The 12,185-nt window shown below is 46.2% G+C and overlaps 1 protein-coding gene across 1 annotated transcript in view; it reads right to left on the bottom strand.

Moving 5' to 3' along the window:
• Nucleotides 1–11,744, bottom strand: part of LOC124718708 (homeobox protein Hox-C4-like) — an 84,423-nt gene extending 72,679 nt beyond the window's left edge. Inside the window, exon 1 of the mRNA XM_047244329.1 lies at nucleotides 11,282–11,744. Within this exon, the coding sequence (XP_047100285.1) occupies nucleotides 11,282–11,744 (463 nt within the window). The remainder of the gene's footprint in view (nucleotides 1–11,281) is intronic.
• Nucleotides 11,745–12,185: the final 441 nt, after the last annotated feature.

Raw genomic sequence — 12,185 nt, 5'->3', positions numbered from 1 at the left:
AAATTCCATGCAGTTGTGGACAAGTATATATTGGAACAACACAAAGAACTGTAAACACCCGCTTGGCCAAACATAAAAGAAATTGTCGCTTAGGACACATCGAGAAATCGGCCGTAGCTGAGCATGTTTTTCGTGAAGGGAACCACGAAATTAAATTTCGTTCTAGCACGAACATCCCATTATCATGAGCGCATGTATACAGAGGCAATAGAGATTCACAAACATCATAACAATTTTAACAGAGAAGAGGAAGCTCTAAAGTTAGACAAAATACGGATGTCGACGTTGCGCCAGCAGAATGACAATTGATTATTCTTAATCGAGAATGATGACGCCTTCCAAAGATGGGCATACCGTCGACGAATGTTGGTGACCTCTAAGCGCTCTATAAATGCGAGAGTACCTGGATCCTCAGTAACAGTAGCCAGACGACCTCAGAAGATGTCTCCCGCAGATGGAGACGAAACGTTAGGTGGAAATTTTATACGTCGACCACGGCCTCTCAGCCTGGAAGTTTTAACTGAAGACAACACCGGCCGTGAAAGCCTACATTGTATAATTAATACAGGGACTGTTAATGCTGCTTGTGGATATCGCTGGAGTTCTCGTCTGATGATGGCCCATGCTTGCTCGATTGGGGCAAACCTGATGGTCGAGGAGGCCAAGGCAACAGCTCGACACTCTGTAGAGCAGTATGTGGTCGACCGTTATCCTGTTGGAAAACACCGCCTGGGACGCTGTCCATGAATGGCAGCACAACATTTCGAATCACCAGATTGACGTAAAAATTTGCAGTGATGGTACGTGGGGTAACCACGAGAGTGCTCCTGCTGTCATAAGAAACCGAGCCCCAGACCATAACTGTTGTTGTTGCTGTGGTCTTCAGTCCTGAGACTGGTTTGATGCAGCTCTCCATGATACTCTATCCTCTGCAAGCTTCTTCATCCCCCAGTACCTAATGCAGCCTACATCTTTTTGAATCCGCTTAGTGTATTCATGCCTTGGTCTCCCTCTACGATTTTTACCCTCCACGCTGCCCTCCAGTACTAAACTGGTGATCACTTGGTGCGTCAGAACATGTCCTACCAACCGGTCCCTTCTTCTTGTCAGGTTGTGTCACAAACTCCTCCCCAATTCTATTCAATACTTCATCCTTAGTTATGTGATCTACCTATCTAAACTTCAACATTCTTCTGTAGCACCACATTTCGAAAGCTTCTATTCTCTTCTTGTCCAAACTATTTATCGTCCATGTTTCACTTCCACACACGGCTCCATACAAATACTTTCAGAAACGACTTCCTGACACTTAAATCTATATTCGATGTTAACAAATTTCTCTTCTTCAGAAACGCTTTACTTGCCATTGCCAGTCTACATTTTATGTCCTCTCTACTTCGACCATCATCAGTTATTTTGTTCCCCTAATAGCAAAACTCCTTTACTACTTTAAATGTCTCAGTTCCTAATCTAATTCCCTCAGCGTCACGCGACTTCATTCGACTACATTCCATTATCCTCGTTTTACTTTTGTTGATGTTCATCTCATATCCTCCATTCAAGGTACTGTCCATTCCGTTCAACTGCTCTTCCAAGTCCTTTGCTGTCTCTGACAGAATTACAATGTCATCGGTGAACCTCAAAGTTTTTATTTCTTCTCCATGGATTTTAATACCTACTCCGAATTTGTCTTTTGTTTCCTTCACTGCTTGCTCAATATACAAATTGAATAACATCGGGGAGAGGCTACAACCCTGTCTCACTCCCTTCCCAACCACTGCTTCCCTTTCATGCCCCTCGACTCTTATAACTGCCATCTGGTTTCTGTACAAATTGTAAATAGCCTTTCGCTCCCTGTATTTTACCCCTGCCGCCTTCAGAATTTGAAAGAGAGTATTCCAGTCAACATTGTCAAAAGCTTTCTCCATGTCAACAAATGCTAGAAACGTAGGTTTGCCTTTTCTTAATCTAGCTTCTAAGATAAGTCTGAGGACCAGTATTGCCTCACGGGTTCCAATATTTCTACGGAATCCAAACTGTCCTTCCATAAGGTCGGCATCTACCAGTTTTTCCATTCGACTGTAAAGAATTCGCGTTAGTATTTTGCATCCGTAACTTATTAAACTGATGGTTCGGTAATTTTCACATCTGTCAAAGCCTACTTTGTTTGGGATTGGAATTATTATATTCTTCTTGAAGCCTGAGGGTATGTCGCCTGTCTCATACATTTTGCTCACCAGATGTAAGAGTTTTTTTAGGACTGGCCATAACTATAGTGGTAGATGCGATGTGTCTAGCGCGTAGACAGGTTGGTTTCAGGCGCTCATCTGGCCTATTTCTAACCAACACACGGCCGTCAGTGCAATCGAAGCAGGATCGGCCTTCTTCAGAAAACACAACGGACCTATACTCCGCCTTCCAATGAGCTCACGCATTATACCACTTAATTCGCAGACGGCGATGCTTTGGGGACAGTGAAATGCACGATGCAGGGCGACTGACTCAGAGCTCTGTGACGGTTCATTGCGCCACTGCGGTGCCAACTGCTGCTCAGACTGCTGCTGCAGATGCAGTACGATGCACCACAGCCTCAGGACAAACACGATGATCTTCCCTTCTGGCAGTGAAACGCGGCAGACCCTACCTTACCGTATCCACCGCTGCCAGCAGTCATGTACAGTGGCTATTCCTGCTAAGCCTTTCTGTAGGATCGCAGAAGCAAGATCCATCGTCTCGTTCAAACTCAGTGAGCTGTTGATAACGGCGACTTCGTCGTTTTAAAGTCACTCTTGACCAACATCAGACTCACCACGTCAATCTCAAATGTATTTAAGGGTAGGTTTACTATCTTTAGTCCGAAAAAAACACGTTCTTTGAGAGTTTTTTTTATCCTCGGAATGTGTTATAGATATCAATGTCAAATTTGGACAAAATGTTTATTGATATTTCCTACACAAACTGAAATTTTTTCGACCTGAAATGTCGAACAGCAAAGGCGGAAGTGCCGTCGGAACGAAGCAAAATTTCGATTTAGTCCTCCACGCGCGGTATGTCACAAGTCAGCCGGCACGTCTGAAATCAAAATTGAGTTGACGCTAACGAAGTGTATAAGATTCTTCAGGAGTTGTACCTCGCTTAAGTTATCTGGACCATAGGAAACAAAATGGCGGCCATTTGAAAAAAATAGTGCTTTTTTCATCGATCTTTCGACTTCATCGGCCAAGTAAAAATATTTATATTTGATGGATCGGAATAAAAGTGGTACAACTCCTAGACAATTTAGTTAGCTTCGTCGGAAACAAAGAATCATGCCAACCGGTTCAGTATATTTGAAGTTACCATACCGCGTGATATTTCGAGGAAGACGGCTCAAATGGTTCAAATGGCTCTGAGCACTATGGGACTTAACATCTGAGGTCATCAGTCCCCTAGAACTTAGAACTACTTAAACCTAACTAACCTAAGGACATCACACACATCCATGCCCGAGGCAGGATTCGAACCTGCGACTGTAGCGCCAAAACTGCACGGCCACCGCGGCCGGCTCGAGGAATACGGGTTTCAAGCTTTGACTACATGTAAATGCAATATTATGCAACGTACGTTCAATCTGCTATTTCGGGTCCGTAAACTAGTGTTTCCTCTTCCTCATAGAGGGCGTTCTGCTCGATCTGGACCACCCTGCGCTGCTCCAGAGCTGCTCGTACGGCCGGTGACAAGCAGTTTTCGGCCGCTTGAAACCGGTGGTCGTCCGAATGCTTGGTGAACTGCGTCGAATGAAGTCCCAGGGTGGGGTCCATCGTTGTCATGGTCTTCAGAATTGCAGAATACCCTTCGTTGAAGCTGCTCACTGCCAGGAAAGTCGCAATCTCCACAGTCTTCGCACCAGAATGCAAATGCTTGGCGGCTAACTTCGAAACACAAGCGTTCAGGAAGGATGCTCTCTGCAGGAGGCAGTGGGTGGATGATGGCGAGGTTACTGATGTAGTTAGACGTTGGCTCCGACTTCGATCAGTGGCATCATGTGGGCATAAATGCCCTCCCAGTAAGGTGGCGTAAGGCCATGCCATTGAACAGAGATTATGTTGAAAAATAAGGATTTGTAGCCAATCAACTGGGTATAATTTGGTGCACTGGATTCCTCAATAAAACCGACTGACTTTCAGAAAAGCAAGGGGAAATCAATGGGTCGATCTGCAGTGAAGATATGGCTAACCGCCGGCCAGTGTGGCCGATTGGTACTAGGCACGTCAGTCTGGAACCGCGCGACCGCTACGGTCGCAGGTTCGAATCCTGCCTCGGGCATGGATGTGTGTGATGTCCTTAGGTTAGTTAGGTTTAAGTAGTTCTAAGTTGTAGGGGACTGATGACCTCAGAAGTTAAGTCCCGTAGTGCTCAGAGCCCCATATGGCTAACCGCCTGCGGGCGAGTTTTGCACGCAGCCCACAGAAATCGACGAACAGAGCAAGCAGGGCCGAAGCCTTACCTCTTGCAATTGCTTCAAGCCCAGGCTCGCCACGACAAAGTCAGTATTTTCGGCACAGTTGCAGCAGCTTTATGGAAGAGGATGGGTTTTATCAGAAACTCATATTCAATGATGAATCAACGTTTTTGTGAATGGCACTATCAACAGTCACAATGTGTGAATCTGGGTGCCAGAGAATCGCCATTCTATCGTGTATCGCATTCGAGATTCACCAAAATCCTTTTTTTCTTTTTAGTCTCACTGTTTAAAGCTTACGGTTCCTTTTCCTGCTGCGAAAGGACGATTACATGACACATGTACCTGGACAGGTTGGAAAATTGGCTCATGTCACAACTGGAAATCGACAGTGTGGACTTCATCTACCAGTAGGATGGTGCTTCAACCCACTTCCAGCACGATGGTCGTGAATTCTTGAACAGAAAATTGGGAAGCCGATGAATCGGTCATGGTGGGGTTGATGGTCAGCAATTCATGTCACGGCCTCCACGCTCTCTCGATCTAATCCTATGGACTATTGAACGCCCTTCGTATGATACACATTAACAAGGGGACCTTCCATACTGTAAATCATGGATTTTGATGCACTTCAAATATGTTGTAGAGCCACTTACGGTGAGTACCTGGCTATCCGGTTTTTTAGCGACGGGCCTTGGTTTTTGAGAAAATCGATTTTGAAGTTCATTGCGCGCTTTGTATACTCGTAACATGTCATATATACCGAGCAAATCAGCGTATCGGTAAAGGTTCAGGGCTACCGCGCTGACGGTACCGTGTTCGAATCCTGCTCGCGGAGTAGATTCTCGGCGTATTTAATGGCATCAGTGATGTCGCCTTTAGATTCTTCGTTGAACTCCTCTACTTGTGGATCTTCTTCTGGCTGCACTACTGCAGAAACACTTGGTTCTTCCATTTCACAGAATTTTTCTAACTCACGGCACTAGAGATGCTTTACGAGCAACTGACGCTGTAGTTAGATGCGAACGTAAAGGAATGCAACTCGCATCCTCATTGGCAGCAACTAGGAGCTGGGGTCCCCGTTACGGCTAACGGAATTCACGGAAGAGGGCACGATAATGGGCCGAGATCGATTTCAGGTAATACAATAAACGACCGTTGTACGAACATTTCGAACTCCAACTGCGAACCACAAACGGAATGAATATCTGAAAAAATTAATAACTGAATATATCTTTATAATTTCGCACACTTTACACTGTTTGTTGATATTCTTTGAAATAAAATTGGAAAGTTCTGTCGATTTTGAAGGAAAAAAAGTACGCGAGCAGGATTCGAAGACGGTACCTATAGCGCGGTAGCTGTGAAATTTTACCGCTGCGCTACGCTGACTTTCTCGGAATGTATGTAGCCTAATGTTACAGGTGCACAAACTTCAAAATCGATTTTCTCAAGAACCAAGGCCTGTCGCTAAAAAAACCGGACAGCCAGGTACTCGGGGTAAGTGCCTCTACAACATACTTGAAGCGCATCAAAATCCGTAATTTACAGTATGGAGGGTCCCTTTGTAAGTCGTGCGGTTGGTATCACCTCACGAATTCCTACATTTCTCGAGTACCCAAACTGTTCTTTCCCGAGCTCAGGTATCAGTGGCTTGGTACCTCTGTAAATAATACGCACTAGTTTCTGCTAGTGCGAATTATTAAACTGAATATCGTGTTATACTACATAATCTGTTAGTTGATGTTACGAATAAGAAATAAATATTTCGGGAAGAAAAAATTTTCCGTTGTGCTAGATACGACGTAACTGTTAAAATCCTTTTGAAAAATATACTGCCTTACAAAAAGTGTGAAAGCACGGTCCGATGTTTGTGTAACTTCGCACGCGTATGCGCCGTCGGAGGGTGTTGCAAGTTGCAATTCTATATGACACGTAGTAAGGCAACCAGACTGTATTAATGTTGTCCGTGTTTAGTGTCGTTACCACGCCAAGTAGCCTACATAAGGGGCGTGAACAGCGCAATATGTTGAGAGACCACTGTGAAGGAACGGAGGAGTCGTATACGTGTATGAGACAGCGTTATCAGCACCTGGCAGAGTTTCAAGGGGACCTCATTGCGAGTTTCCATTTGGCGGGCAGGTCAGGTTTCATCTACATCTACATAGATACTCCACAAGACACCGTGTGGTGCGTGATGGAGGGTACCCAGTACCGCTACTACTCGTTTCCTTTGCTGTTCCAATCAAAAACAACCCTATTTTCTGGTGTCTTAAAAAAATGTCTCTGAGCACTATGGGACTTAACATTTGAGGTCATCAGTTCCCTAGAACATAGAACTACTTCAGCCTAACTAACCTAAGGACATCACACACATCCATGCCCGAGGCAGGATTCGAACCTGCGACCGTAGCGGTCGCACGGTTCCAGACTGAAGCGCCTAGAACCGCTCGGCCACAACGGCCGGCTCTCGTGTCTTACCTTCGCGGTCCTTACGCGCAGTGTATGTTGGCGGTAGTAGTAGAGTCGTCCGGATGTCAGCTTCAGATGACGGTTCTCTACATTTTCTCAGTAGTGTTTCTCTAAAAGAGCGTCGCCTTCCCCCCAAAGATTCCCATTTGAGTTCCCGAAGCATCTCCGTAATACTGGCATGTAGTTGGAATCTACTGCTAAGAAATCTAGCAGCCCGCCTCTGAATTTCTTCGATGTCTTCCTTTAATCCGACGCGGTGCTGATCCCAAACACTTTAGTAGTACTCAAGAATAGGTCGCAACAGCGTCCTCCATGAGGTCCCCCTTTACAGGTGAACTACTCTTTCCCACAATTCTCCCAATAAACCGAAGTCGCCCATTTCCCTTCTCTACCGTATTTCTCACATACCTGTTCCATTTCATATCGCTTTGCAGCGTTACGTCCAGACACTTACGATTTGGCTGTGTCAAGTAGGACAATCCGAACATTACAGGTTTGTTCTTACTACTCACCCGCGTTAACTTAGATTTTTCCTCTTCAGAGCTAGCTGTCATTCATCACACCACCTAGAAATTTTGCCTAAGTCGTATCTTCCAACTATCAATCAACTTCGACAGCTTACCATACACCACAGCATCATCAGCGAACAACGGCGCACCCTGTCCACCAAATCATTTATCTATATAGGGAACACTTCCCTGGGGCACTACTGACGATGCCCTTGCCTCAGATGAACACTCCAACGTACTGGGATCTATTACTTAAAAAGTCTTCGAGCCACTCACGTCTCTGTGAACTTCGTTAACAGCCTGCAATGGTGCACCGTGTCAAATGCTTTCCGTAAATGTAGAAATAAGGAATCTGCCTGTTGCCCATCCATAGTTCTCAGTGTCTCATGTGTGAAAAGGCCAAACTGAGTTTCGCACAAGTGATGCTTTCTACATCGTGCTGATCCGTGGACGTAAGCTCTTCAGCCTCAAGAAAGTTTAATATATTTAGATTGAGAATATGTCGAAACGATTCTGCACCAAACCGGTTAGGTTTGTGGGGCATTTGAATGTGACCGTGACACGATGTTGCCCGTCTGGGAAGGTGAGAGCGGGCATAGTCGTCGCCTGACCATTACGACACACTACCACCATATTGTGCTAGTTCATCTAACCCCTTCACTTCAGCGTCTGCCATCCGAGACGCAGTAACGGACCCCCTGTAACACTGTGTCATCCCAGACCATTGGTCTGAGACTAGCACCACCTAGAGTAGGAAATAACGATCCCATATGTAAGCTGCTGTTAACACCATACCAAATGGGTCAAATGGCTCTGAGCACTATGTGACTTAACTGCTGTCGTCATCAGTCCCCTAGAACTTAGAACTACTTAAACCTAACTAACGTAAGGACATCACACACATCCATGCCCGAGGCAGGATTCGAACCTGCGACCGTAGCGGTCACGCGGCTCCAGACTGTAGCGCCTATAACCGCACGGCCACGTCTGCCGGCCGCCATACCACAACTGGTTGCTCTGAAGTGGTGCGTGGCTGGGAAGCATGGACGTCTGATGACTGGCGTCGCATTGTGTTCAGTGATGAATCGCGGTTCTGCACTACCTGGAATCACTGTCGTCAGCTACGACCTTGGGAGAGGTCCCAGTCTTTGTTTCGGAAAGGCACTGCGGTGTTATTCCTCGATTGATGGTGTGGGAGCCATTGGATGTGACTTATCACAGCTGGTAATGATTGGGAAAACACTGACAGCACAACGGTACGCCAGACTCATCTTGCGTCCTCAGGTATTTCGAGCGAGGTGGCACAGTGTAAAACACACTGGACTCACATTCGGGAGGGCGAAGGTTCAAACCCACGTCCGGCCAGTCAGATTTAGGTTTTTCGTGATTTCCCTAAATCGCTCCAGGCAAATGCCAGGATGGTTCCTTGGTATGGTCGATTTCCTTCCCCATCCCTGACACAATCCTAGCATGTACTCCGTCTCTAATGACCTCGATGTAGACGGGACATTAAACCCAATCGCCGGCCGGAGTGGCCGTGCGGTTCTAGGCGCTACAGTCTGGAGCCGAGCGACCGCTACGGTCGCAGGTTCGAATCCTGCTTCGGGCATGGATGTGTGTGATGTCCTTACGTTAGTTTAATTAGTTCTAAGCTCTAGGCGACTGATGACCTCAGAAGTTAAGTCGCATAGTGCTCAGAGCCATTTGAACCATTTGAAACCCAATCTTCGTTCCTCTTTCCTTCTTCAGGTGTCAGCTCTCATTCGACAGTGGTGCCAAATTTCAACAGGACAATGCAAGTCCGCAGACGACCCGTGTTTTTAAGTCCTGTCTGCGTGGAGCTTGGTTAAGCCGTCGGCACACGGACCGTGCATCCGATCGTTGAGCGTTGAGCGTGCCAAGTTTCTGACGTCAGATATTCTGAGAGTGCGTCTGAGCGTTGACCAATCAGATAGCACAACGCCACCTGCGTCACACGCACGCCGTCTCCCTTCAGTACAGAGTTGTGAGGCTTATTTCAAGCCTATACGTATATATGCCGTTTATAAGCACCAGCAAATAGAGAATCACTGGAAAACCCGTTGTTAACTATGAGATTCGTTCCAATAAAATAATAAGAAACACCGTATACGGGGCAAAATAATTATTGTAACTTGCGTATATGAGAGTATGCTATTTGAAGGCAGCGACACACTGAACATCCACCCAAAACGCATTGTTCTTGGTACAACATGTTATAATTAAATTTCAGTTGGTAACATATCTACGATTAAGGGTTTCAGGAAGTTGTAACATGCTAAGATTTGAAAGAAGCAGTGTGTTGTTGGTTTAGCGTGATGTGTATCGTCAGTAATTCGTATTGTGTTGTTTGTTACGGCGGTGGTTCGCGTCTCTACACTTCCAAGTTTTTTTCGTAACATTAGCGTTTTTATTAGGTTCTGATACTTTATTACTAGTTTAATGTAAGTATATGATGTTATGTAAATATAAGTTCACCGTTTTCAGAGGGGTGACTATTCCTTCGGCTTAATCTACAGGATAGCTTGTGCTACTTGTGTAAAGATATTTTGCTCCTTTTTCTTTTACGCTTCGTAATTCACAAGTTGCAAAGATTCTGCTACTGTCTAGGAACAGTGATCAAGTAAGACTGACCTTGGGGTTTCACTAAAATGTGGGAATGATGAAGTAATGTTTATCTTATGCGGAGAAGTATTCAAAATTTGTACCGCACTGTTTGTAATGGAACTTTTATAAGCCTGTGTCCTTATTGATTGGACATGGTACTTTCCTTTTCGTGGACGATGAAGGAAATGTGCATTTTAATAGAGCTAAGCGTAGGAATTTTCCGCGCGCCTGTGGAGTAAACAGTGTGATTTACGAACTAGAAACATCCCGCAACTGCCGCTGGAGTGCGCTGTGATGGCATATCCCACGTTGGGGCCCACGTACCGTATGCACAAGTCGCATCATTTCTGAGCGTTCTTCAGCACGTTGAACTTAGCACGCTCAACGTTGACGTTCCATAGCACGGTCCGTGTGCCGACGGCTTTACTTCCGTGGCCAGGCCCTAGAACTGTCCTCTTCGAACTCGAGGCGGATCAGCTCATACGTTGGATGCCATTCCCAACAGTATCAGGCTAAAGAAACTGTATGGTCATATTGACAATTGAGCTCACACTCCCAAGTCCTTCATATATTGCCGGCCGCGGTGGACGAGCGGTTCTAGGCGCTTCAGTCTGGAACCGCGCGACTGTTACGGTCGCAGGTTCGAATCCTGTCTCAGGCATGGATGTGTGTGATGTCCTTAGGTTAGTTAGGTTTAATTAGTTCTAAGCTCTAGGCGACTGATGACCTCAGAAGTTAAGTCCCATAGTGCTCAGAGCCATTTGAACCATCTTTATATATTTGACGCGATACTGTAATTACTGAAATAATATCAGATACCATCGCAATTCCTTTTTTTTTTTTTTTTTTTTTTTTTTGTTCAGGCAATGGATTTGTTTCCAGCACAAACGCAGTTCGAAGAATTTACCGATTTCAACCCTGAGGAGCCATCTTCAGTCCATACTAAGTATATGGATGGCTGACTGTGGATGACCAAATAGTACTAAAGAAAAAGAAAATCATAAGCAAGGAAAGTCACTGGGAGTGAAGTACTGCTTCATTCCTATAGTCAGAAGATGGCCAGTCATGGCAGGAACTAGTAATATCTCGTTGACACTACACGTGATTGTGCTGGAAAAAAGATTATTAACGAATAATTATTATTCGCAGAGAGGAATAGCCCCTTCAACCGCGCTTCCTTTAAATTTTTTACTGCAACAAAAATATGTATTTGATTAATGCTCTCGGCTCTTACTGGAACCTACAGAAGCTATCATATTCCTCCTGAGAGCAGACTTTGTCGGCCAGACAATAGAGTGCGTGCCAGAGCGTCCGCTGGCCTCTGCTGGAGCCGCCACTCCATCCAAACAAGCTGGAGAGAACTGGATAGCAGTGTGGAGCTGTCGGAATGCTCGGGCCTCGCATTCCCTGCCCTGGACACTGTCCGGCTGGAATCCTGGGGGTGCGGAATCTGGGAGGCCGGAGGCGGCGTGCCTCGCGTTCCGGGAATGGGAGCGGGGTGCGGGGGGCGGAGGCGGAAAAAAAGAGAAGGCAGCGCCGGCGGCAGCCAATATACGGCGTCCGGCGGCGCCCCTCCCACAGGGCAGCAGCAGGCTGTTGTTTGGCCGCCGACAGGGGGCGGAATGTGGGCGCCGGACGGGACCTGGCAGTGTCGGCGGCGACGGCGGCGGCTGCAGGGCTGCGAATTTATCCCGCATGGGGGTTGCTTGCTGAGTCACGAGGGGGGCAGAGACGACGCCAGGGACGGCAGTTCATTCCTGCGAGTCAGTCGCATTACAAAAAAGTTGCTCCTCCAACCGGACTCTGTGGTATAAAATGAGAACCTATCGCTTCTGCCTTAAAAAAGAAAGAAAAATCACATACACATAAAATCCAGGGATACCAGCTGCGACATAGTCGCGTGTATGAACAGTAATCGAATACTCTCAAAAGTTTTTTTTTATTCCAGTCTTTGACCACAATATCAATTCTTTTGACGATGACCAGTTTCAGTCCGTAATGACCATCCTCAGATATTTTTTACACCATGTCCTAAAGTGATAAGGCCGTAATTTCATCGTCAAAAGATATAAATATAGCCGGCCGGAGTGGCCGAGCGGTTCTAGGCGCTACAGTCTGGAATCGTGCGACCGCTATGG

This window comes from Schistocerca piceifrons, chromosome 10 (assembly GCF_021461385.2).
Source record: "Schistocerca piceifrons isolate TAMUIC-IGC-003096 chromosome 10, iqSchPice1.1, whole genome shotgun sequence".
NCBI lineage: Eukaryota > Metazoa > Arthropoda > Insecta > Orthoptera > Acrididae > Schistocerca > Schistocerca piceifrons.
This window is presented reverse-complemented; position numbering and strand designations above follow the sequence as displayed.